Raw genomic sequence first — 24,915 nt, 5'->3', positions numbered from 1 at the left:
GCTTTTAAAACTTAATTTTTCAAAATTTTTGCAAAAATTAGAAAAATTCCATATTTAATAAGATCTGAAGGCAACACTAAAGGGGGTGAATAGGGTTGACTACTAATTTTTAAAAAATAATTTTATCTTCAAACAATGCTCCACTAATTTGATTAAAGAAAATTTATGCAAGACAAAACTTAAATCATGCAAGCTATAATAACTTCAAATTTAAAGACAATTTAATCAAGGATAAATTTAAATAACACACTAGAAATTAAATCATGCAATTAGAAAAGATTAAAAAAATAACTAAGACAAGAAGCAAAAAATTGAAAACAAGAAATAAAAAAGAGAGGAAGAGAAAACACCAGGAATTATAGTGGTTCGGTAAATTGCCTACTCCACTCTCCAAGACTCTTTCTTGGGTATTTCACTAAATGATCCTCTTGCAGGTGAGGACCAAACCGACACATGACCCTCTTTTTTCTAGGCTAAAGAGAAACCCAAGATCCTTTTTACTGATTCAGGATCAAACCAATTTCTTTTTCTCACAACCCAAGGTGTACCCACACCTTAATACAATTCCCAAAAATTAAAAGAAAATCTCATAATATTATCTCTTGAAGGCTAAATACACAAGTTGAATAAAAAAAAAAAAAAACTTCACAAAAATAACTCTAGGCCAATTTAGAAGCAAGAAGGACAAGAATTTAAGAGTAGAGAGAATTGAGAGCTTAAGACTTGATAGCTTTTGTTGTGTATATGAAGAGTAAAATCAAGTCGAATATATAGGCGAGGAGGATAAATTTTGGCCATTGGATAGATTGCAAATGAAGGGTGGAGATTGAATAAAAATAGAAAAGGAAATGATTTGTAATTAAGAGAGGAATTGAAAAATTAAAATTATTGAGATTTGGAGAATAAAAAAGGATCTGAAGGATGATAATTTAGGAAGGAAATCAAATTTGAAAAGGCTGAAAAATCTTAAACCACCCCACGTGTCGTCATATTATTGATCTGCGCATCAATTAATGATTTCTTCTCCTTTTCCTTTTTTTTTTCTTTTTAAAAAATATCAGCTGCCACTTGTCATTATCTTATTCGTCCACGGTCACCACATCACTGCCACATCATGTGCCACGTCAGCAAAAAGTGACCGGCTGGAGTGCCACATCATCTGCCATGTCAGCTGCCACATCATCAAAATGGATCGTTTGTGTGCCACGGCAGCAAGGTGCCACGTGTCACTGCCACGTTGGATTTCCTCTCCAATCTTCTTTTGCTTATAACTTTCTCGTTTGAACTTCGATTTGAGCGATTTAAATTGTATTGGAATCGTCATTCCAAACTCTACAAGTTAGTGTTTTGAAACACTGAAAATGTTAGTACAAAAAATTTGAGTTTGTTATCATCAAAATACTTGGTTTGATTGAAGCCCTAAAGCTAACACATCCAACATTGGAGAATGTCTCTTCATAATCAATACCAGGTCTTTCTGAAAAGCCTTGTGCAACTAATCTTTCTTTGTATCTTGTGACCTCATCTTTTTCATTTTTTTTCTCACAAATACCCATTTACATCCCACAGGTTTGAGACCTTTTGGTGTTCGAACTACTGATCCAAAAACCTATTGTTTTGAAAGTGAGTTTAATTCTATCTCAATTGCTTCTATCCACTGAAGCCCTTTCTATGTCGACATTCTTCAATAGATTTTGGTTCAGGATCCTTATTTTTAAATATAATATCAAGAACAACATTGTACGCAAAAATGTTGTCAATAACTACATTAGTTCAATTTTATCTTTTTCCGGTCATGACATGGTTTATTGAAATCTCATTATTATCTTTAGGTATTTCACCTTCTTCACTAGTCATGTCGAGGATTTCTTCATAGATATTTACATCTTCAACCAAGTATTTTTTTACTATTAATTATTGTTCATTTTCGAGGGTTTTTATCTTTGAAGCCCACTGGTTTACCACGCTTCTGGCGTGTTTTAGACTCATTAGGGATAACTTATTGTGTTGGGATATCATTTTTTATGGAATATTTGTATCTGGTATATGTGACTTAGTTACTTTCTTTGCATCTATAAATGCATCTGATAATTGATTTGCTATATTTTTCAAATGAATTATTTTCTTAACTTTAAGTTCACATTGATCTCTACGGGAATCTAAACGAGGCAATAATGATGCATTACATGTAATTTCTTTTTCCAATTTCTTAATTCCTCTCACCCCCCCCCCCCCAATGTTGGAAAATCAGCAAATCGTGCAGTAAATACATCACCCATCAGAGGTTCAAGATATTTAATAATTGATGTGGGAATCATATCCAACATATATTCCTAACCTCCTTTGAAGACTCATCTTAGTTCATTTTGGTGGAGCAACTGAAACATACATTGCACATCTAAAAATTCTCATATGGTAAATATTTGGCTCATGACCATAAGCTAATTATAATAGCGAGTACTTATGATAAGCTACAAGCCTAATGCATACAAGTGACTTTGCATCAAAATAGCATGTCCCCATACAGATGAAGGAAGTTTAGCTTTCATAAGTAATAGTCTTGCAATTAATTGCAAACGTTTTATAAATGATTATGCTAAACCATTTTGTATATGAACATGAGCTGCAAGATGTTCAAATATTTATCCCAATTGACATACAATAATTATACAAAAAGCTTGGATGTAAATTCACCAGCATTATCAAGACGAATGGTCTTAATTATATAATCAGGAAATTATGCTCTTAACTTAATTATTTGAGCAAGTAATCTTGCGAATGCAAGATTTCGACTTGAATAATAACCACACGTGTGACCATCTACTGGATGCATCTATTAATACCATAAAATACCTAAATGGTTCACTTGGTGGATTAATAGGTCCACATATATCACCATGAATTTATTCTAAAAATGCAAGTGAATCAGTTCTCACTTTAGCTGGTGATGGTCTAATTACTAATTTGTCTTGAGAGCGAGCATCACATGATAATTCATTAAATTGAAGAATCTTATGGCTCTTCAATGGGTGTCTACATGAATTTTCAATAATTCTTATCATCATTATAGACCCTAGATGACCCAATTTATCATGCCAAATAGAAAATATATTTGGATTCATGAACTTCAGGTTAATTGTTGCATATGTTTTAATTACTCGTATATGAGTATAATACAATCCAGAAGATAAAACATGCAACTTTTCCGATATACATTTTTCATTTGAGACAGTAGAGATAATATATAGATATTCCATATTATTCTTACTATCAGTCTCAATATGATAACCATTGCAACGTATATCTTTAAAACTTAAAAGATTTCTCTTTGATTGACTATAGAGAACAATGCATTGTCAATTGTAAATTTTGTTTCTCTAGGCAAAATAATATTTTCTTTTCCAAAACCTTCGATAAAATTTGCAGAACCTGATATTGTCAGTTTGGAAAAGTATTTTTTATTTGTAAGTATTGTGTGTGTAGTTGCACTATCTGCTAAACATAGATTTTCTTTGCTCATTTTTTAATCACCCAACATATGAAAATGATCCATGTTTCTTCCTTAAAAGAAAATAATTACAGTAAGAAAATTAACACTTAAAATATACAAAAGTTACTAAAAAATGAAGATAAATAAAAGAAAACAACAACATTAAGTCTAGATATTCTCAAAGTCAAAAGAAATACTTGAAGTTCCATCAACTGTGTCAATCTTCTCTTCAGAAGATTCAAAGAAGTCCATCACATCCAAATTTGTCATATGGGATGGGTCAAATATGTCACTATCCTAGTATGCAAAATTTGCTTCCACATTTTTTTCTTTTTTCCTTCAGGGAGGCTTGATAGAGGTCAACAAAGTGTTTTGGCGTATGACAGGTACGTGACCAATGCCCAGTCATTCCGCATCAGAAGCATTTAGTTTCAACACTCTTTAAACTTTTATCTTGTGGAACTTTTCCTTTGTGATCATCATTTTGTGTGGTTCTTTTGAGATTTGAATGATTAGAACTACCACCATGAAAATAATAATTATTTCTTCCTCTGCCACTATAAGACCCTAACATTAAATCTAAAGGGGAAGTTAAATAGAGAAGAAAAATCCTAAGTAAGGATATTGGAACAAAGGGAGGAAAACATCAAAATTATCCAAAAAGGTGACCAAAATCCAAACGCCTATGAAGGGCTTAAAACATGTTGGACGCAAGAAGGCATGGAGGATGGAAGCTAGAAGATTTGAAAAATGGCTAAGGGTTGCATACAACCAACGCAAAGGCATACATGAGGACACGGGCAGCAAGCATGCGTCGAAGTGAGCATGCTAGGCGCGCCAGCCATGCGTCGAGGCCAAGTGCACAGGCCATGTGTCGAGGCCGAGCACACAGGCCATGCGCCGAGCGCGCAGCCCATGCGTCGATGGTATATGCCGAGCGTGCAGCCCATGTGTCGATGAGCGCCCTGCCTATGCGTCAAACGGGCGAGCGGGCGAGCCATCCTATATGCTGTCAAGCAACCATGCGTCGATGCGCTAGGCCAAGCACACGCCCATGCGGCCGAGCAAGCTCGCAAGCGCCTAGACAGCACACCATGCGTCGATGGTTAACACCATGCATTCATGCTTAGTAGGCCGAGCAAGCACACCTAGCAAGCCATGCGTCGAGGGTGAGCGGCCACCCTATGCATTGGTGATGGCCAACTCATGCGTTGGCTAAGTGGGACTTTGATGAAGGAAGGGTGAGTTGTTGTGCGTTAAGGATAAAAGGTAAGGCTAATTAATGGAGAACTTCAATGGAGGATGCCAATGGTATATGAGCATAAGTCTTAAACAATTTAACTAGAGAAATATGTGAAGTATTTAAGTGATTTAGGTGGCAAAAGGAAGATCACACAAAATTCTAGTAGGAGGTGAACAAAGGAGATTTCATGCAATTGAAGTCTCATCACCTAAAGCAGGAGGTGGGTGAAGGAGATTTCATGCAAAAAAAAGGAGATTTTGGCTGGCAAGCTGACATGAGAACAACTCAAGGCTAGGCTGGGTAGGCTGAGTGTTGGCAGCTCCAAAGTGAGACAAATGGGAGTTGAGTTGTCACCATGGGGTGAGTTTGGAATGGCTATAAATAGAGGGGTTGGGCAGGAGGAATTTATTCATACGATCACCTAAATCGTGTGTTGAGAGCATATTTAGAGAGTTACGTTTGAGTTATTAGCTTGACAAGTTGATTGGAGATCAAAAGAAACAAAGGTTGCGTTGGTGAGGCATTGAGTTAGCCGGATACACAGCCAGCCCACACCCTGTGCGCACGCAGTGCTGCGTCCGCATGCCAGCCCAGCGCAGCTGCCTCCCCCGTGCGACGCATCACACCCAGCGCACGCCCAGCTGCCTACCACGGTCCAAATAACCTCTAAAAAGGCTAATTTTGGGATTTTGGCTAAATTGGAGTAAGGTAAGCTGGTATTTTCATTATATAATGGTATTTTGGCTAGTTTAACATTATTTATTGATATAACAAGTATTAATTGAGGATCTTCCATTGATATGGAGGAATTGTCAGGAAGGTATTCTCAAGGTGATTTTAGTGGGAAAACTTGCTTACAGTGAGTGTTTACTTAGTTTTATGCATTGATATGTGGATAAATGCATATGTAAGTGCCAAATGCATATGTAAGTGCCAAATGCATGCTTATGATGTTATGTTGTTGCCTTGATATTGCTTGTGAAATTGCTATGGAAACTGAGATTATACCCAGATTACGTAAGTTAGCATGCTTAATAAAAGGTGTTTGGTGGGAAAATATAGTCGACCTCGGTCGGCGGGAAATAATAGTCGGTGACGACCGGCGGAAAATATAGTCAAGTTACCTAAGCATGACTAGCGAGAAAAGAATTGTCGATGTGCACATTGGCAGGAAAAGTGGGTTATAGGAAAGTTTCCATAACAAGTTGTTATGATTGATAATATATCCATGATATGAACATGCCAAGTATAGCATGGAACTGGAGAATGATAATTGAATGAATGTACACATGATCATGCATAGATCATGTGATTGATTTCCCAAAAACATGTTTTGCAAAGTGATTATTATTCTAAAAGAACCACTCACTGGGCTTAGTAGCTCACACTCATCCAAATGTTTTCTTATCCCCCCCCCCCCCCCCCCAGGTAGCAAAACGGAGCGTTCAGGAATGAGTCTACTAACCACCAACACACCAGGACTTGGTAAATTCTTAGGGCACAGCTCGGATCATGTAATAAAGAATATAGGAAATTGAACTATGTGTATGAAAGTTAGATAGATTATTGTAAACATGTTAACATCTTTAATAGATAAGAGGGGAAATGTTAAATTTAAATGTTGTCTTGGAATACTACTAGTGTACCCTCACGCTCCCTTCCAGGTCTTGGCTAAGGCTAGGGAGAGGGTGTGACAGCCACGGTCGTGACCTCGACCACGAGTATTAATATTCATAACATTCATTTTAGGGAATGTTGTTGTTCCAGTTGGTCGAGATTCGTGGTTCTTCATCAATAACTCGTTATTTTGTTCGGCCACGAGAAAACATGAAATTAGTTCAGAATATTGTTTAAAACCTTTCTCTCGATATTGCTACTGCAATAGCATATTTGAGACATAAAATATAGAAAATATATTCTCTAATATATCAACATTAGTAATTTTCTCTCTGCATAATAACAATTTTGAACTGATTTTAAATAATGCGGAATTGTAATCACTTACTAATTTAAAATTTTGTGGCCTTGAATACATCCACTTATAATGAGTTTTAGGAAAGATAACTGTTTTTTATGATCATACCTTTCTTTCCAATTTTTTCACAAGATACGGGGATCTTTTACTGTAAGATACTTCATTTTTAATTCATCGTGGAGATGATGACGAAGGAAAATTATAGTTTTTGTTTTGTCTTGACTGAATGTCATATTTCCTTCTTTAATTGTTTCTCCCAAGTTCATAGCATCCAGGTGAATCTTGGCATCGAGCATCCATGACAAATAATTATTGTCATTAATGTCAAGGCTGCGAATTCTAATTTTGTAAGGTTTGTCATGGCAATACTATCACAAAATATTGTATTTATATTAGAAATTTAATATGTACTAAATATGCAAAATAACATTTTATTTATTAACTATAATAAAGAGGGAAAAAATCAACTTACCTTTAGGACCTACCTTCAAAGATGGAAGCAACAGGAGTTCGTGCTGATAACGTATTGTGAAATTATTGAGGAGCACAACAGATATGGAGAAAATATATTATAATAATATATAAATAAAGAACTAAAATTATGAAAATTTGGTGGAAATTTGAAGTGGATTTCTGACCCATGTATGTAATCTAAGATCCACCAAATGCCACTATTTATAGACAAAGTGGTAAGTAGGATGTGATCTTAGGTGGACACCAAACATGAATAACTATATGGACAACATGAAGATTCATACATGACTTTTTAGGATACTAAACAATAGACATCTATTTATTTTTATAATATTTATAATAATGAGATTATTATTTATTGTAATCAATAATGAAGTTAAATAATATTTATAATAATGAGATTATTCTTTATTGTAATCAATAATGAAGTTAAAAAAGTAATCAAATTATTTCTCTTCTACCATGAATATATAAACAACTTGTACTTGAATGGGAAGGGGAAAAAAACTATCTTTTGTTTGTTTTTTTCCTTTATTTTGAACTTTTTACTTTTCTTTGTTTTCTTTGCATGTTTTTTGTATTTATGATTGCCTTACCATTTTGTTTCATACTTTTTTTTTATTGATTTATCTAACTCTCATCTTTTAACTTTTCTTCAATACAACAATGTCATAGAAAGAATTCTATCTTGATCTATTTTTTTTCGGAGAAAAATTATTATTTCTTCTTCATTGATTTTTTTATTTCATTAACTTTTTTTAAGTACAAATAGTAGTGAATAGATTTGAATTACGAACTTTAATACATACATTAGGGATATTCATGAGTTGGTTTAGGTTGGGTTGAAAGACTTTTTAGACTCAACTCAATTGTTCGGGTTGTAATTTTTTTCAACCAAAATAACCCTTATTAAAAAATGTACCCAACCCAACCCAACCATGAAATATTTGGGTTGGGTTGGTTTGGGTTGATCGGGTTATTTATTTAAAATTTTGTTCTAAAAATAAGCAAAACGTAAATATGTAAAAGTCTAATTTAATTATTTTCATATATTGAATTAAGATTAATAGCTCAATTTCAATTTATAGTGAAAATTTTCTTTTTAAAGTGTAAAGAAACTACTTTTAAGAGTTTTTGAAGAATAAATTATTAAAAAAATATTGAAATTAAATAAAACTAAAATCAATATATGTATAAATAATTGTGTTATAATTAATTAAAAAAATATATATTTTTTAAAGTTAATAATAAATTCATATTGGTTCGGGTTGGTTTGGGTTATATTAAGTAAACCCATGAACCAACTCAACTTGTAAAATTTTCATTTATTTGAACCCAACCCAACTCAAATAAGTTGATAACCCAACCCAAGAATTGGATTGATCGGTTTTTTCGGGTTTTTTTGAACACCCCTAACATACACATGCCAATTGAGTTAGGTTGTTCTTGGTTCATTAACTTTTTTTTTTAATTACTTTCTCAATTATATTTATCTAAATTTTTAGTAATTAACCGACAAAATATTACATCACATGATGCTTTTTTCTTTTTCTTTTTTTTTTCTTTTTTGCTGTATTAAAATGGAAATATCCTATGAAGCACAGACACAGATACGGCTACACGATATGAATACGGATACGGCGATTCGTCAATTTCTAAAAAACTAAGATACGAATACCTCTAAAGGTGCGTCATTTTTTATATATTTTTTTTAATATATATATTTCTAAAAAAACGAGGATACTGATACATTAAAAGATACATTTTTTTTCTTTAAAAAATCTAGAATATAAATAAATTTAGCATACAAGTTAATAACAATAGCACAAAATAGAATACAGACAATAGTTAATAAAATGCAATAGAAAAATGATTGATATTGCAAAGAAGAAGAAGATTAGAGGGAGAAGTATGAAGATAAATGAAGAACTTATTGATCAAATGGTTTATATTTCGGTAGACTTTGTAGAGACTCAAATGTGGAGATGAAGATGAGATGATTCTAGTAGAGGGTTTGGTCCGTTATTTTTCTTTTTTTTTTTTCTCCTTTTAATTGCCTAATTTTAGATTGAGAATGATTAAATGAGTTACTTGTTTTTTTCTTTAAAAAAAAACTAAATATAGAAATCGCGTGTCAAATACATATTTCACAGCTCGACTTTTTTCGCTGCTTTCGATCCCCATTCTTATTATTAGTAAGATAGGGCGCTTGAGCGCTCCTGCACGATACGGCTGAAAAGTCTGATCTTGCTTGCTCCTCTTTTTAAAGAAATAGCTTGAGTGAAAATCTGACCTGACGCAACGGCAGAAAAATATAGATAGATCTAAATATGTATCTATTTGAAAAATATCATAGGTGTTAAAGTAGTAAAAATAAAAGTAGAACTGTCGAATAACAACCGGAGATTCCACTTCCATCCAATCCCCTCCCTTCATCTTCGTCACAAACCACATGCCTATAATATTATTATTTCGCAACTAACGCCATCACCATCACCATCACCATCACCATCCCCATGCATTCTTTAAGCTTCTCTAATCTCCGGCCCCACACCCATGGCCGCTTACGTCGTATTACTGGGTTTGTCGTTCTCCTTCCTACAAATGCCAGGTACGAACCTTCAATTTCCTTTTCATCTGACCTCCGTGAGTGTGAGGAAGATAAGAGATAGAGAGCGATGGAGATGAACGGCGACCACCACTGGAACTTCCAAAGCAATGAACACCTCAACAAATCCTCCATATCAGTCCGTGGCACTCTTAATTTGATTTGTAGCCATCTCAATACTGATGATCCTCGCCCCATCGTTGCTTTTGGCCGTGCCGACCCTTCTGCTTACCCCAGCTTTCGGACTTCTCCATTAATCGTTGAATCCCTTGTTAGTGCGGTTCAATCCTATCAATTCAACTCTTATCCTTCCACGCACGGTGTTCTTTCCGCCAGGAGGTAATTTTAAGTGCTTTTCTTAATCTCATTCCTCTTTTTACTTACTACATGTTTGGGAGTGATTTTGTTATTATCCCCTGCGGTTTTCTTTTGCTGTTTTGTTTCTTTCAGATTCTATGTAATTTTTTTGTTAGAGCAAATTATAAGAGAATGAGATAAGAATGAAAACGATTAAACCGAACCCAACAAATTCACATCAGACAATTTTCTTCTAACTTAATTTGTAAGTAATTAATTTAGTTTTACTTTTAATTTATGTTAGTGGGGTTTAATTTAGGTAGAGCCTCCTAAATGGGAGGGGAGTGGTCTAATGGTTTAGTGGGAATAATGGAAGTGAATTTTAAGATTAGTGGTAGAAGTTAGTGCATTAGTGGTTTGTTTTAATTTTTCTTATAACTACTTGTAGTGTTTCTACTTCAATTAACATACTTCTACTTGATCCTCCGTGTAATTTCTTTTGTTTACTTTGTTGTTTTTCGTTAAAATTGTTTCCTCTATAGTGTTTAAAGTGTAAATTCATAGTTTTCAGCGGAAATCCTTGAAAAATGGATTGTTAACAAGTGAGACATTCAAATCTCAAACTCAAACACCCCCACTCCAAAATATTATGGAGAAAGTAAAAACCGGATTAACTTGTTTTCTTTGTTGAGATCTGAATCAGTCCACCTCACTTGAGTTGTTTCCATGGATATTTTGAGCTGCACTAGAGTTCAATTTCATTAACCACTTTTTTATTTCAAACCTTTACAATTCATCTTGAGTTTGTCACAAGTCAAGTGAAAAGTGCATCTAATACAAGTTGATCTTGTTACTAAATTGGATAGCATGTAAGGAAGCCCATGTGGCATGACTAAGGTAGCTTGGCCAGATTCTTCAACCACTTGGGCTGGTTTGCTTGCGGTCCTTTTATCAGTATCAATAAGGACAACAAAAATGCCTGAGTTTCATCTTAAACAAAGAACAGAGAAATAAAACACGTGCAAACATTTAAAAATGCCTTCTGTCAAAACCGTGAATAAGCTAAGCATCTTTATAATGCGCATGCCTTACAGAACATGCACTCATGGTTTGCTACTATGTTGCCCTAGTCTACTTGCCCATGTCGAGACACGAGAGGTGTATTTCATTAATGCTGCAGACAAAGCTCATATATCCACTATCCATGGTGACAAATCATTTTCAAAATTACTTACAAAATTCTATTAATCATTCTATCAATTTTAATAGATTGAAAAATGTTTTTATATTAGATGATATAATGTTAAATTTGTCATCACCCAAAGGAGGTTCTACGTTTAAACTTCGGTAATATTATTTTCTCCCCAATTAAAATTGATTTTGAGTGATTTAAGTATGTTCGGATGTGATATTAAATATAATCAAAGTGATTTTAACCATTTCAAGATCTCTCAAACATGTACGATGTATGTACATTCAACAACTCTATTAGTAGATTAGAATGGTTATCACTAAATTAGTCTCAAATTGACGTAATGATGGAAAGTTAGTGCTAGGACATTTTTAATTGATGTGAACTGTAAACATCAAGTTATTAGGTGCTGTTTATATTCAGAATGGAAGAGCATTATTTATGATAAGGCTTTTAACATGATATGTTTTTCTAGTACAGGGCCTTGGCAGAATATTTTTCCAACAGTCTTCCATACCAGTTATCCCCTGATGAAGTATTTCTCACTATTGGTTGCACACAAGCCATTGAAATCGTAATATCTGTGCTAGCCCGCCCTGGTGCCAACATCTTGCTTCCTAGACCGGCTTTCCCGCAGTACGAAAGTCGAGCAGCTTTTGGACGCCTTGAAGTTCGGAATTTTGATCTCATACCAGAGAAAGGTTGGGAGGTTGACCTTAACGCTGTGGAAGCTCTTGCAGATAACAATACTGTTGCTATAGTTATTATCAACCCTAACAACCCCTGCGGCAGTGTCTATACGTACCAGCATCTGAAAGAGGTAATTAAGCAATGTTGATTCGGGGATCTTTTCAATAATTTGTAGTTCCTTTGATCTTTTACCGATGTTCAATGTTTTTTCTTGTGGTTGTGGAATTTAGATTGCGGAAACTGCGAGGAAACTTGGGATTTTTGTGATATCTGATGAAGTTTATGCACATATGGCTTTTGGCAATAAGCCCTTTGTGCCAATGGGAGTGTTTGGATCCATTGCTCCAGTGCTAACCCTTGGATCTCTATCAAAGAAATGGTCTGTTCCAGGATGGAGATTGGGTTGGATTTTAATCACTGATCCAAATGGCATCCTGGAAAAACATGGGGTTTGTTCAAATTCCCTGTTCTTTTTACCATTTATCTTTATCTTTATCTTTGAGGATCTAATGATGTCTATGTTAATTAGCTTCTATGTTGAAGTAGAAATACTCTTGCAATTTAGAAGAGTTACTTCGATTCATTTGTTCGGATATCACACATCTTTTTCTTAGCAGATTATAGAGAACATTAAGAACTATCTGGACATTACACCCGATCCCCCAAGCTGCGTTCAGGTGCTGAAACGAGACCTTCTTACTATGGATGGACTATATTTTGAACCTTGGCATGATAACTGACAATCCTAGCACTCCAAGATTTTCGTTTTTCTTTTTAGGCCATTTGTTAACGATCTTGTTCCATGTTCTGATTTCTTTACCCTCACCGTTCAGGGTGCAATTCCACAAATTCTTGCAAAAACCAGCGATGAATTTGTTTCAGGTCTCCTTGATTTACTGAGAATAAATGCAGATATTTTGTATGAGAAGATCAATGAGATCCCTTGTTTGACTTGCCCAAACAAACCAGAAGGAGCAATGCTTGCAATGGTACCATCATTTAAGATCATACAAGAACAGGGTTATTTATGTTGAGGGTATATTTTCTTTGATGGTCAATATTTCATTTGAAACAGGTGAAGCTGAATCTAGAACAACTTGAAGGCATAAGTGATGATGTGGACTTCTGCAGCAAGCTGGTCAAGGAAGAATCTGTGCTCGTTCTCCCTGGTAATCAACATAAATAACATCAATAGTAACTTTATTTCAAATGGATTTAAGCTAGTTTAAGGAGTTTTTGTGGGGATGACCTAAAAAATGGTACCGAAACAAGAATTGACCTAGTGTCTCCAAATAAGTTTTTCTAACCTTTTGCATGTGTGGGCAAATATTTTTTTCTTACTTTTATTTATTTATTTTCACATTCTTGCCCTCTATTTTTCTCTTGCATACGACGAAAGTTTCACATTGACTAGATTAGGGAAAGATTTATAGTATATAAGTGAAGATAAGAAAAAATTATTACTTGTCTCTCAAGTTTTGAAGAATATGTTTTTGGTTTTTGAGTTTTCAAAATGTACCTTTTTAGTTCTCAAATTTTTAAAAGTAGGTTTTAAAAGTCCTTGAAGTCATTTTTATTAATATTTTAAATAATTATATAACATTTTAAATAAGAAAAATATTGCCAAAGAGAAGATAATTTTGTAAAATTATTTTGTTCATGCTTTTTGTCATTCATATTTTATTTTCTTATAGCTCCCTATTTTTGCTCTCGCAAAAAGTCCCACATTGGCTTAGATAAGAGTAAGATCCATAGTATATAAGTGAAGACAATTATCTCACATGATACACAACCTTTTGGGTGAAACAAAAAACAAAACAAAATCACAAAGATTTATATCCAAAATGAACAAATATCATACTATTGTAGAGATATGTAAAGGGTCCTCGTCTCTAACATTCTCACTGTGCATTACTTTTTTCTCTCGCTTTTGCTCCCTATCATAATTAGGAAAAAGAGCGATAGGGAGGGAGTGCAAGAATGAAAAAATACAAAAGAAAAAGTTTGCTGGTCACTATTAGAAAAACTTAAATGAAATATTGGTAATTAAAGACATGGAAATGAATGGGCGCAGGTGTTGCCGTTGGGATGAAGAATTGGCTGCGATTTAGCTTTGGAATGGAGCGTAGTTCCATTGAAGATGGTGTGGCAAGGTTGAAAGCCTTCTACCAAAGGCATGCAAAAGCCAACAACCATATACCCTCATCATAAGTTTAGGTTGCTGCTGATCGTTTATTATCTTCAATGCATTGACAACTTCTTGTTGATTATGACCTCTTTCAATCAATATAAAATAAATCAAACTACATCTTGTAAATTTGATATGATAGATGATGTGGCATCTTTGTTGGGAGGTTCTCTAAAACATTCTCATTGAGTCGTTTTGGTTGATTTTTATGATGAATATTGAGGTTTTGTTTTTCTCTAAGTCAAAAATGATTGAGTAGGATTGATTATTCTACCTTGTGGAATGTTCGCATTTTGAGCCAAGGAACTTATTCTTTGTCTCAAGAGTTTTGATTTTAAGGCAATTCGTGACTTGAAATCGAATCCATAGGATTTCTAATTTTAGTTCCCTAAGATTTTCAAAAGAAGATTTAATGTGTGAATTTTGAATCAGAATGCTATCGAAATCAAATTTTATGGACAAAAAGTATAATTTTCATTATTTAATTATTTTATTTCTAATATTATATTATCCATTATATAAAGTATCTTAATTTATTAGTATAATACTGAATAATTTGTAGGGGACATACAGTTGAAGAATGAGAAATTTGGTTTTTGAGAATGCCTTTTCGACTTCCTTTTTCTTTGTATTCAATCAATGCTTAGTATATACAGCCTATTACTCTTTATACACATAGCCCTACAATGTTGTTACATAATAAAACAAAAGAATAAAGAATATTACATTTGGCTTGTTTTGGTTGGTGGAGAGAAATCATTCTAACAAATTCTCAACCGAATGTGGTGACTCATTTCTATTTTTCTTCCACCTTCCCGATTTTCTTCCCTAACATCCCCCTTCAAACTGAAGGGTACTTCAAGGACCCCCAGTTTGGATCTCAGTGTGTAGAAGTGGGAGTTGTTGAGTGGTTTGGTGAGGCAATCAGCTAGTTGGTCTGCCGAAGGAACATAGCGGATGGTGATTTCGCCTTTTAGAACATGGTCCCAGACAAAGTGGATGTCAATTTCTACATGTGTCAATTTCTACATGTTTAGTTCGAGAGTGAAACACCGGGTTTGCAGCTAAGGCCCCTGTCTCTAGATTACCACACCATATGGTCGATCGAGTTCTTGATTTTAATCCCATCTCACTCAATAGTTGTTGAAGCCAGAGGACTTCGGATGTAGCATGAGCTAGTGCTCTGTACTCAGATTCTGTACTCGACCGTGCAACGACTGTTGGCTTCTTTGAGGACCATGATACAATGTTGTTCCCTACAAATGTGCAATAGGCAGCAACTGATTTTCTGTCATCGAGATTGGAGGCCCAATCAGCATCGGAGTAGGCAGAGACATGTAAGTTCGGGCTTGGTTGGAAGGAAATGTCATAGTGTTTTGTGCCGCTAATATAGCAAAGGACTCTCTTAGTTTCTTGCCAGTGTGCATCAATTGGAGTTTGAAGGAATTGACTCAGCTAGTTGACTGCATAGGTGATGTTCGGCCGTGTGTGAGTTAAGTACGGAAGGGTGTCGATGGTGTTGCGATATATGTAAGGATTAGAGATGGGTTGCCCATCGGTCTTCGATAGTTTTCTGCCTTGCACACTTGGTGAGAGCATTGGTTTCACGTCAGTCATCTGTAGCTTGTGCAGTAGGTCATCCACATACTTGGATTGATTTATCAGGAGACCAGATTCTAGATAATGAACTTGTATTCCCAAGAAATACCGAAGCTGTCCTAGATCCTTAAGTGCAAATTGAACATCAAGAGTTTCAATGAGTTGCTCTGTTAATTTAGAATTGTTATCTGTGATAATGACGTCGTCAACATAAACAAGTAGAAATATTATGGAGCCCATCGTTCGATAGGTAAACAGTGAGGTGTCCGATCGAGACTGATGAAATCCCCATTTTGTTAGGACAGAGCTGAGAGCAGTATTCCATGCTCGTGGTGCTTGTTTGAGGCCATAAATAGCCTTGTCAAGTTTGCAGACATGGTTCATGTATAAAGAGTTGACATATCCGAGTGGTTGGCACATATAGACATCCGCAACGAGTTTTTCATTTAAGAACGCATTGTTGAAGTCAAGTTTCCTGAGAGACCAGCTGTGTGACATAGCAACACTGATTACTACTCAGATCGTGGAAGACTTCACGACAGGGCTGAATGTCTCAAAGAAGTCTACTCCATGATGTTGATAAAAAGCCATTTGCAACTAGTCAGGCCTTATACCGCCGTATTGAGCCATCCATGTTTCTCTTGAGTCGAAATATCCACTTGTTTCCCACTATATTGTGTGATGGAGATGGGGGAACCAATGTCCAGGTCTTGTTCTTTATGAGAGCTGAGTATTCTTCATCCATAGCCTTCTTCCACTGAGGAGTTGCAAGTGCAGCTGTGATTCTTGTGGGCTCTGTTTGAGACTAATCAGTAGTTTTGCTTGTTATCCAGGCTTTGGGTTTAAATATGCCAGCTTTAGCTCTTGTTATCATGGGGTGAGTAGGAACTGGTAAGGGGCAGGAGGAGATGGCAGGCTTTGGCGAGGTGGTAAATGATGGATTATCAGTAGGATATGGTATAGGTAGTATAGTGGGGTTGTCATGTCGGACTGGGCTGGTTTGAGTCAGGGGCACCGATGAGTGATGAGTAGAACTCACCGACGGGGAGAGATTTGGACTATGATAGGATGCATAGCCTGGAGAGGATGTTTGGTTTGTGGCAGTTAGAGCGTGGTCGAGAGCAGATGGAGGTGTAGGATTTATTTGTGGGATTGACTGTGACTGAAGCAGGTTATTGAGTATGGTTTGAAGGCTTGGTACTAAGTACTCAGCTATGGTGGGGGCTATCTGGGCGATCGTGTTGGACGATGGAATTTCAACGATCATGGGGTTCTTCGTTGTGGTGATCGTTCTATACGATGGACTTTCACTGATTTGTCTAGGTGATGGACACTCAGCGATCGTTGTGTCTTTTGTCTGGGCAATCGTTCTATATGATGGAGACTGAGAGATCGTATTGTCTTTCGTCTAGGTGATCGTTCTAGACGATGGGAGCTAAACGATCGCGTTTTCTGTCGCCTGGGCGATCGTTCTAGACGATGGGAACTGAATGATCGTGTTGTCTGTCATCTGGGCGATCATTCTAAACGATGGTAGCTGAGCGATCGCGTTGTTTGTCGACTAGGCGATCGTTCTGAGCGATAATGACTCAACGATTGTTTTGTCTTTCTTCTGGCCAGTTGTCTGGGCGATCGTGCTAAATGATGGAAGTTTAGCGATCGTTTTGTCTATCATCTGGGCGATCGTGGTACACGATAGGGATGCAAAGAGGAAGTCATTCTCATTAAATTTCACATTTCTACTAGTGTATATTCAGCCCGATGGACTCAAGCATCTGTACCCCTTGTGGTGTGAGCTGGGACCAATGTACACACATTTCTCCGAGTGTAATTGGAATTTTTGACTGTGGTATGGCCTTAGATAGGGGAAGTAAGCACATCTGAATGTCCTGAGATTGAAAAAAATCAAGGTTAGAGCCAAACATTACACTGATGGGTGATTTACCTTGTAGTACTGTGGTAGGCATTCCATTTATTAGATAAACTGTTGTGAGAATGCCTCCCACCAAAAAGATAAAGGCATGGATGCTTGTGCAAGTAGCGTGAGGTCGGTTTCGACTATAAGTCGATGTTTGTACTCGGCTCTGCCATTTTGAACAGAGGTATATGGGCATGATTTTCTAATTAGGATGCCTTGTGACTCACAGAGACGATGAATTCTATCATACTCTTTACCATTATCTGACTGGAGCATTTTGATCCCTTATTTGAATTGAATTTGGATTAATTGTGTAAAGTGATTGAATGCTGACAGTGTCTCACTCTTCTATTTCATAGGGTATATCCACATATATCTAATGTGATCATCCAAGAACATTATGTAGTACCGGTATCCATCAGTAGATTCAATAGGTGTTGGTCCCCATATGTCTGTATGTATTAAGTCAAACTTGTTTGATGCTCGAGATTGAAAGTTTGGAAATGGTAGAGCACTTGCTTTTCCTAATTGACATGAATCACAAAATTCATTTTCTTCATTAGATTTGAAAGGTAAATTACATTCTCTAATGATATAATCTAGTGTCTTAGTCGACGAATGTTATAATCTTCTATGCCAGACAGCTCTTGACTCAACCAAATTTATCCTAATTCCTGATAGAACTAGGGCAGTCGGGTTGTTATTTTTGTACAGAGCATTCCTCCTTCTCTTAGCAGTGTCTTTCAGTACTTTAGTTCCTTGTAGGCGGTATAGTCCTTTGTCAAGCTCCTCTTTCAGCAGTGTTTTTCCCGTAGCCTTATCCTTGATGACATAACACTCAGTGTGAAATTCAACAATCACAGCATTGTCATGAGCTAACTTGGATTTGCTAATCAAATTCTTTGCAATATTAGGCACACATAAGACATCATTTAGTATAAACTCATTTCTTCAACATTCAACACATAGGACACTTGGATATGCTAATCAACATTCAGTGTGATAAATAAGATTGACCAGTGTGAGAGATATGCAATTTTTCACCATTACCTACAATGACCAGTTCATTACCTTCATACTCTGTTTGATTATTGATGTTGTTATAGTCGGGAGTTACATGATTTGTAGCTCCACTGTCGATGTACCAATTTGGATCAGCTATTGTCTCTAGTGTGGCCATGAAGGGATTGGAGGTCTGTGAGGATGTGAACACAGCTGTGGCATTATTACTGGGGCCAACCGACCCATGAATTCCTCTACCTTGTCCATTGTTCTGGGAGTACTCTTTGTCAAATCGATGATAGCATACTAAGGCTGAGTGACCATACTTCCCACAGACTTGACATGTTGGTTTATTTGAGTTGTTGTTTCATCCTCTTCATCGACCGCGGCCACCACCTTGTCCATTGAATGGATTATGGTTAGGACTGCTGCCTTTGGAGTTGTTGCCCTGTTGACGATTCCCATTGAATGAGGGATTAAATTGTGGCTTCCCTCCATTTGTGTGCTTGTTGAAAGCTATATTGACAGAAGGATGTTGGATGTCACAATCGCTCTTTCGAAAGCTTCTCTTAGCGATTGTGCGGCACTTGTTCCCGCTCACAAACAAGTCAGCCAACTCGAATACGGACTGCCGATGGCACACCGAGTGCCTCTCGCAACCTCCACCCCCGTTTTAGGGAAAACGGTTTTAGAAAACGGGTTTGGAGAAAAGGTTTTCGTAAGAAGTTGTGAGTGTGAATAAAGAAAGAAAGATTGTAGTAGGCTAGAAAGCAATAAGCAACAACAACAGCTTTATAGAGTACTACTCCGGGTATGGGGAAGTGATGATTAGTCTTATCCTCATATAGTGCATTCTGAACAAAAAGCCAACTGGCCCCTTGCATATGCAAAAGGCGCGAGTGGTCACTTACAATGAAAATGTAAAAAAAGCAAGCTAACTAAGCTAATACAATACAAGATATGAAAGTATGCTATAAGGGGTTGGATCAGGCATGCGGCCATGGGCAACAGGCCCTGGACAAGCATGACCGTGGACATTGGGCAAAGGAGCTATGCACTTTGTCAAATCGATGATAGCATACCAGGGCTGAGTGACCATACTTCCCACAGACTTGACATTTGGTCTATTTGAGTTGTTGTTTCGTCCTTTTCCTCGACCGCAGCCGCCACCTTGTCCATTGAATGGATTTATGGTTAGGACTGCTGCCTTTAGAGTTGTTGCCCTGTTGACGATTCCCATTGAATGAGGGATTAAATTGTGACTTCCCTCCATTTGTGTGCTTATTGAAATCTATATTGACAGAAGGATGTTGGGCAAAGGAGCTATGCATTTTGACAGAGTTTTGGTGTTCCAAGCATTTTTCATAAGAAAGAAGTTCGGATTGCATATCTAACCAAGAAATACCTTGTTTGCTTTGGATGCCCACGACTACTAGGTTGTATTCTTCATCAAGGCCAAGGAGAACTTGCGAGATCAGTGCTCTTGTCGACACAGAGCTACCTGTTTGCGCAAGGTTGTCGGAGTGCAACTTCATCAGCTTCAGATACTCACTCATTTCCTGACTGCATTTCCTTGTCTGTTGGAACACCTGCCTTAGGTAGTCTTTTTCAGCTCGGGATTGAACACCGAACAGCTCTTGGATGGCCTCTCACAGTTCTTTTGCATTCTAGTGCCCCATGAGTTGGACGGTTACATCTAGAGCCATCGAGTTGTACAGTCATCCTAGCAGGAGTTGATCGACGGCCAGCCATGCTTCATATTGAGGATTCAAACATCGTTCAACTAACGAGCTTACTCTGTCATCGCTTATCGTTTGGGAGCTGGAAGTTGCTTCAGAGGTGGTCTGGACAAACATCGGTGGGCAAGGGATTTGTCCTGAGAGGTTTCATTCGAGCTTGTAGCTTCGCAAGATGGGTAGTGCGAGCGTCTTCCACAACATGAAGTTGTCGCGTTCTACCTTCGTGGTGGTGAGCTGATTTAGAGGTGGAGTGTTGAACTTCACTGGTTCGGCGGTGGAGGAGCTTCCGGCGAGTGTGGCGTTGGCCATGGTGGCTCTGATACCAAGTTGAAGAATGAGAAATTTGGTTTTTGAGAATGCCTTTTTGACTTCCTTTTTCTTTGTATTCAATCAATGCTTAGTATATACAACCTATTCCTCTTTGTACATATAGCCCTACAATGTGGTTACATAATAAAACAAAAGAATAAAGAATATTACACTTGGCTTGTTTTGGTTGGTGGAGAGAAATCATTCTAACAAATTTTTAACAGAATGTGGTGACTCATTTCTATTTTTCTTCCACCTTCCCTTTGCCTTTTTCATTTTTATTTTCTTCCCTAACACATACAAAAGGATCATGTTCAAGAAATAACTTGAGGAGTCTAAGGTTGAGTGATTATCTTGATATTAATATTGAACGATCTACTTTATAGTAATTTATAAATGATTTGATCCAAATTATTCATATTAAAACATATGAGTTAAGAGTATCATGTACAATGATGAGTTTATATAAGATTGTACTACAAAATATTTATCCCTTCATAAATTCACTAATTGAAGAAATAAATATTTCACTTGATTAACATATGTGACTCATTCTCTATTTTGAATGAGTTATAAATTTCTAGGCATTTTTTTTAACTTGTATGAATAGGAGTGACTTTGTAGTCGACTAAGAATATAATTATGAATATCTCGTAAATGATAATTTTGTATGTAATAATTATATTTATGGACATAATAATACCTTGTCCAGTGAGTGTATAAGAGTGTAACTTTAATTCATTAGTGAAGTGATTTATGAGTTATTGGATGAATTGTTCATTCCTATGAATGTAGTCTCTTAAAGTCGTGTCCAAATTCTTATAACCTTTGTTTTCTTTGTACTAAAAAAGAAAGAGGGAGAGGGGGGAAAAAGGTAAAAGAAAGGCACCGTTTAAAATAATTTTCAATTATCTATAATGTTACCGTTGGCATGGACCCACGATTTCTCCCACTATCAAAATTTGAAAAAGAAGACAAACGTTAAACGGTGTCGTAAAAGGAACTATTCTCCCTCCCAACGGCTCGATGGGAATGGGCTTCAGTGGAAGGGCACTACCAAAATTCCTCCTTCAAATTCAAATTCAAAATCAAAATCAAAACATTTTCATAATCCGAAACTCGCGATCGCTGTGTTGCGATTCAGAAGCGAAAATCTTCCACTAAACCAATCTCCTCCATGGATTTCACTCCTCCATCTCACCGATCCGAGCCTCGATCTCGCACAAAGTCAGCCTCACGTCTTGCCGTTGAAGCCGACCAAATACCCCATTTCTCAGTCGACGCCATTTCTTCCCCGCGAAAGAAAACCCCTTCACCTTCCATTCAGGAGCACTTGCCTCTGTCCCCTTCCACTCTCAGAAAATCCAGGTCCCGTCTCGTGGATCGGTTCGAAATGCACGACGAGGTTGTGGAGCCCGCCGCAGCACGGAGAAGGTGTAAAAACCGCGGCCCCCAATTGGGTCTTCTGGGCTGTGCTTCTCCGAGGAGTATTAGAAGGTCGAGAAGACGATCGGAGGTGGAGATTAGAGAAGAGAGAGATTTTTGTTTAGCGGAAGAGTTTGTGAAGGCTAGAAGGAGAAAACAGAGCGGGAGGTCGAAGAAGGAGAAGCTGAGTTTGGTTCCAGTTTCGACAACACCTTCGAGTTCAACAACTCCAAGTAAATCTAAGATTTCTCTGTTCTTTTCTATTTGATGTTCTTGATTGAGTTGCTTTCTCTCTGTTCTGATGGGGCTTGTATGTGTATTATAGAACTTGATAATGATGAGAATGGTAGTTTGGATCGAATTGGGCAGCTGATAACGGATCTGATCATGTGGAAAGATGCAGCGAAGTCAAGCCTTTGGTTTGGACTTGGCTCTTTATTTTTCTTATCCACTTGCTTCACTAGAGGAGTTAGCTTTAGGTATGGTTCTCTAACTTGAGTAATCGTTAACCATTATAGCTTTTTTGTGAGCGTTTGATCATGTAATAACTGTTCTAATATTGATAATTACAGCATTTTCTCAGCAATTTCCCAGCTTGGACTTCTGTTTCTGGGTCTTGCATTTGTCTCCAATTCAATATGTCAAAGGTACAGTTCCTAATCAATCTTTCTTGGAATTACTTGAATCTGTTATCTCACACTCCGAACAATGAAGTTTGGGATTTCGCCGACCGGCTAGTAAGTCGCATTCCAAGGGCAACACACTATATAAACTCTTTAACCCTAGAAACGCCCATTTGAATCCATAATTGAATATTTTCTCTCGAATAACCTATGAACGTAGCTAATACATTATTAATGAATCATGTAAATCTACATGTTCTCTATTATATACGTTTTCTATTTATCTTTGATTTTCCATTTCTTATAACAATCTTGAATCATATCAAAACCCCACCAATCCTTCTTTCTTTAGTTAAGATAAAATTTGAAATTGTAGGAACAATGTCGAAAAGAAACATAAAGACTTCAAGCTTAAAGAAGATGACATACTACGCATTGTGAAACTGGTTCTTCCAGCCGCAAACTTCACCATTTCGAAGATAAGGGATCTTTTCAGTGGAGAGGCAGAGATGACCCTGAAAGTAACCTCAAAACCCAACATCTATGATCAATTCAACAATGTCAATTAGCCGATCATTTTAACTTCTGTGGTTGGATGTTTAATGAATACAAGTCTTTCTGGTTTTCAGGTAGCTCCATTCCTCATTTTAGGAGCTGAGTATGGACATCTTATTACTCTTAGAAGACTCTGTGCAATTGGTATAATACAATAACAAAAATTCATTTCAAAACTTGCATAAAAATCTCCCATTGATTTGTGACCATTTACTTTAATCTCCATTTACTTTCAGGGTTCTTTACCAGTTTCTCTGTGCCAAAGCTCTATTCATGTTACCAAATTCAGATAAACAGCAAAGGTAAATAGAAATTCTAGGAAACACCCACTTAAAATAGCTGCTTCTACATTTGTATATACAATGTGATCCTGAAGAAGAGATGATGATGGGGTTTTAAATTTTTACAGTGGATGTTGTGAAACAATGGATGTTTGAAGCATGGGAAGCTTGCTCACATAAGAAGGTTGTGGTAGGATCAGCAGCCACAGTGTTTTGGAACTTTTCTTCTCTAAAAGCCAGAATTTTCACAGGTAAGAATCCTATAAGATGTTGTCAATATCTTCATTCAAGTAAATGATGATTATTTTGTTTGTTACAGCTTTCATAGCTCTAGTCATAGTTCGATATTGCCGACAGTTTATAGTGTCGTCGAAACTGGAAGTTGTAGAAGTGCAAGAGGACGAGAACCAGGCATTGGTTGTGATAGAAGGAAAGGAGGAGAAAGAGGAGCAGAGGCAAGCCCTGGTGGTGGCGGAACCCCATTGCCAGCCTTGATTTGGCTTTGCTGCTCGCTGTACTGTGATAATAGCAAGAATATCAATTTCAGTGCCACACTATAGTGTTTATAAAAACAAATGGCCGTGTTGTGTTATGTTAGAGCTTTTTTACTTCCCAAATTCATTGATTCTAAGATATCAAACATCTTTCTGCTCAGAATCTGCATTTGCCTCTACTCTGAAGTCTGATGAAAGGGGGGAAAGGTTCCATCTCAAATTACGAATTGCCTTTAGAACTATCTTCTCGAGAGATTTTGAAATTGTTAAAATTATTTTTATCATGTCCACAATGATTTTAATTATGTCTATTGATTACTCAAAATTAATTTAATTTTTAATTTTATACTTTTAAATGGAATCACTTACTAAAGTTTATGATTTAAATGGATACCATTATTAGTTTAGGGTTTGGGGTTTGGGGTGATTTTAAAAGTGGTAAAATGGGTCAACTTATTTACATATATAATAAAGCCCAAAAAGAAGTCCAAAAAGAATTATAAAAATGGCAAAAACTCCTTCAGCCCAAATGAAAAGTCTAAGGATTTGTTTGATAATATTCTTATTTCCTGTTTCTGTTTATCAGTTTCTAAGAAACCGATTTGTTTGATAACCATTCTTGTTTCTTATCCTTAAAATTTGAGAAATGTTCCTAAAAATGGGATCAAAATTGAGAACTACTATTTCGTTTCTATTTTATTTAATGTTGTTTTTAAAATATATCAAGGTTCAGACTTAGTGTGAGGAATGATAATGGGGTCAAATCTAAGGGGAGACTTTTTTATTTTATTTTTCTTTCTTTGTTATATATTT

General features: G+C 36.5%; 2 protein-coding genes across 3 annotated transcripts; both read left to right on the top strand.

Moving 5' to 3' along the window:
- The first annotated feature begins 9,709 nt into the window (after positions 1-9,709).
- Positions 9,710-14,397, top strand: LOC120089352 (tyrosine aminotransferase-like). Its single transcript, XM_039046791.1, has 7 exons — positions 9,710-10,129; positions 11,760-12,099; positions 12,200-12,418; positions 12,587-12,646; positions 12,803-12,958; positions 13,045-13,138; positions 14,044-14,397. The coding sequence occupies exons 1-7, from the start codon at positions 9,861-9,863 to the stop codon at positions 14,178-14,180; spliced, it is 1,275 nt and encodes a 424-aa protein (XP_038902719.1). The 5' UTR covers positions 9,710-9,860; the 3' UTR covers positions 14,181-14,397.
- A 7,325-nt stretch (positions 14,398-21,722) lies between these two features.
- On the top strand, positions 21,723-24,281 carry LOC120087986 (reticulon-like protein B17). 2 transcript variants are annotated; one of them, XM_039045008.1, is made up of 8 exons: positions 21,723-22,382; positions 22,475-22,628; positions 22,722-22,796; positions 23,149-23,293; positions 23,402-23,471; positions 23,564-23,629; positions 23,737-23,859; positions 23,928-24,281. In XM_039045008.1, exons 1-8 carry the CDS (start codon positions 21,902-21,904, stop codon positions 24,101-24,103), a joined length of 1,290 nt encoding a protein of 429 aa, XP_038900936.1. In that variant the 5' UTR covers positions 21,723-21,901; the 3' UTR covers positions 24,104-24,281. The 2 variants fall into 2 exon arrangements, with proteins under 2 accessions (XP_038900936.1, XP_038900937.1); XM_039045009.1 differs by lacking the exons at positions 23,737-23,859; positions 23,928-24,281 and having other exon boundaries at positions 23,564-23,637.
- Positions 24,282-24,915: the final 634 nt, after the last annotated feature.

The sequence above is a fragment of the Benincasa hispida genome, chromosome 10 (genome assembly GCF_009727055.1).
Source record: "Benincasa hispida cultivar B227 chromosome 10, ASM972705v1, whole genome shotgun sequence".
Lineage (NCBI taxonomy): Eukaryota > Viridiplantae > Streptophyta > Magnoliopsida > Cucurbitales > Cucurbitaceae > Benincasa > Benincasa hispida.
This window is presented reverse-complemented; position numbering and strand designations above follow the sequence as displayed.

What these genes read in the sequence shown, in the direction of transcription:
- LOC120087986 (XM_039045008.1), top strand. Translation starts at nt 21,902, where the DNA reads ATGGATTTCACTCCTCCATCTCACCGATCCGAGCCTCGATCTCGCACA. An exon ending in TTCGAGTTCAACAACTCCAA is followed by an intron (nt 22,383 to 22,474) that starts GTAAATCTAAGA and finishes TGTGTATTATAG; the next exon opens with AACTTGATAATGATGAGAAT. An exon ending in AAAAGCCAGAATTTTCACAG is followed by an intron (nt 23,860 to 23,927) that starts GTAAGAATCCTA and finishes TGTTTGTTACAG; the next exon opens with CTTTCATAGCTCTAGTCATA.
- LOC120089352 (XM_039046791.1), top strand. Translation starts at nt 9,861, where the DNA reads ATGGAGATGAACGGCGACCACCACTGGAACTTCCAAAGCAATGAACAC. An exon ending in GCATCCTGGAAAAACATGGG is followed by an intron (nt 12,419 to 12,586) that starts GTTTGTTCAAAT and finishes TTTTCTTAGCAG; the next exon opens with ATTATAGAGAACATTAAGAA. An exon ending in ATCTGTGCTCGTTCTCCCTG is followed by an intron (nt 13,139 to 14,043) that starts GTAATCAACATA and finishes GAATGGGCGCAG; the next exon opens with GTGTTGCCGTTGGGATGAAG.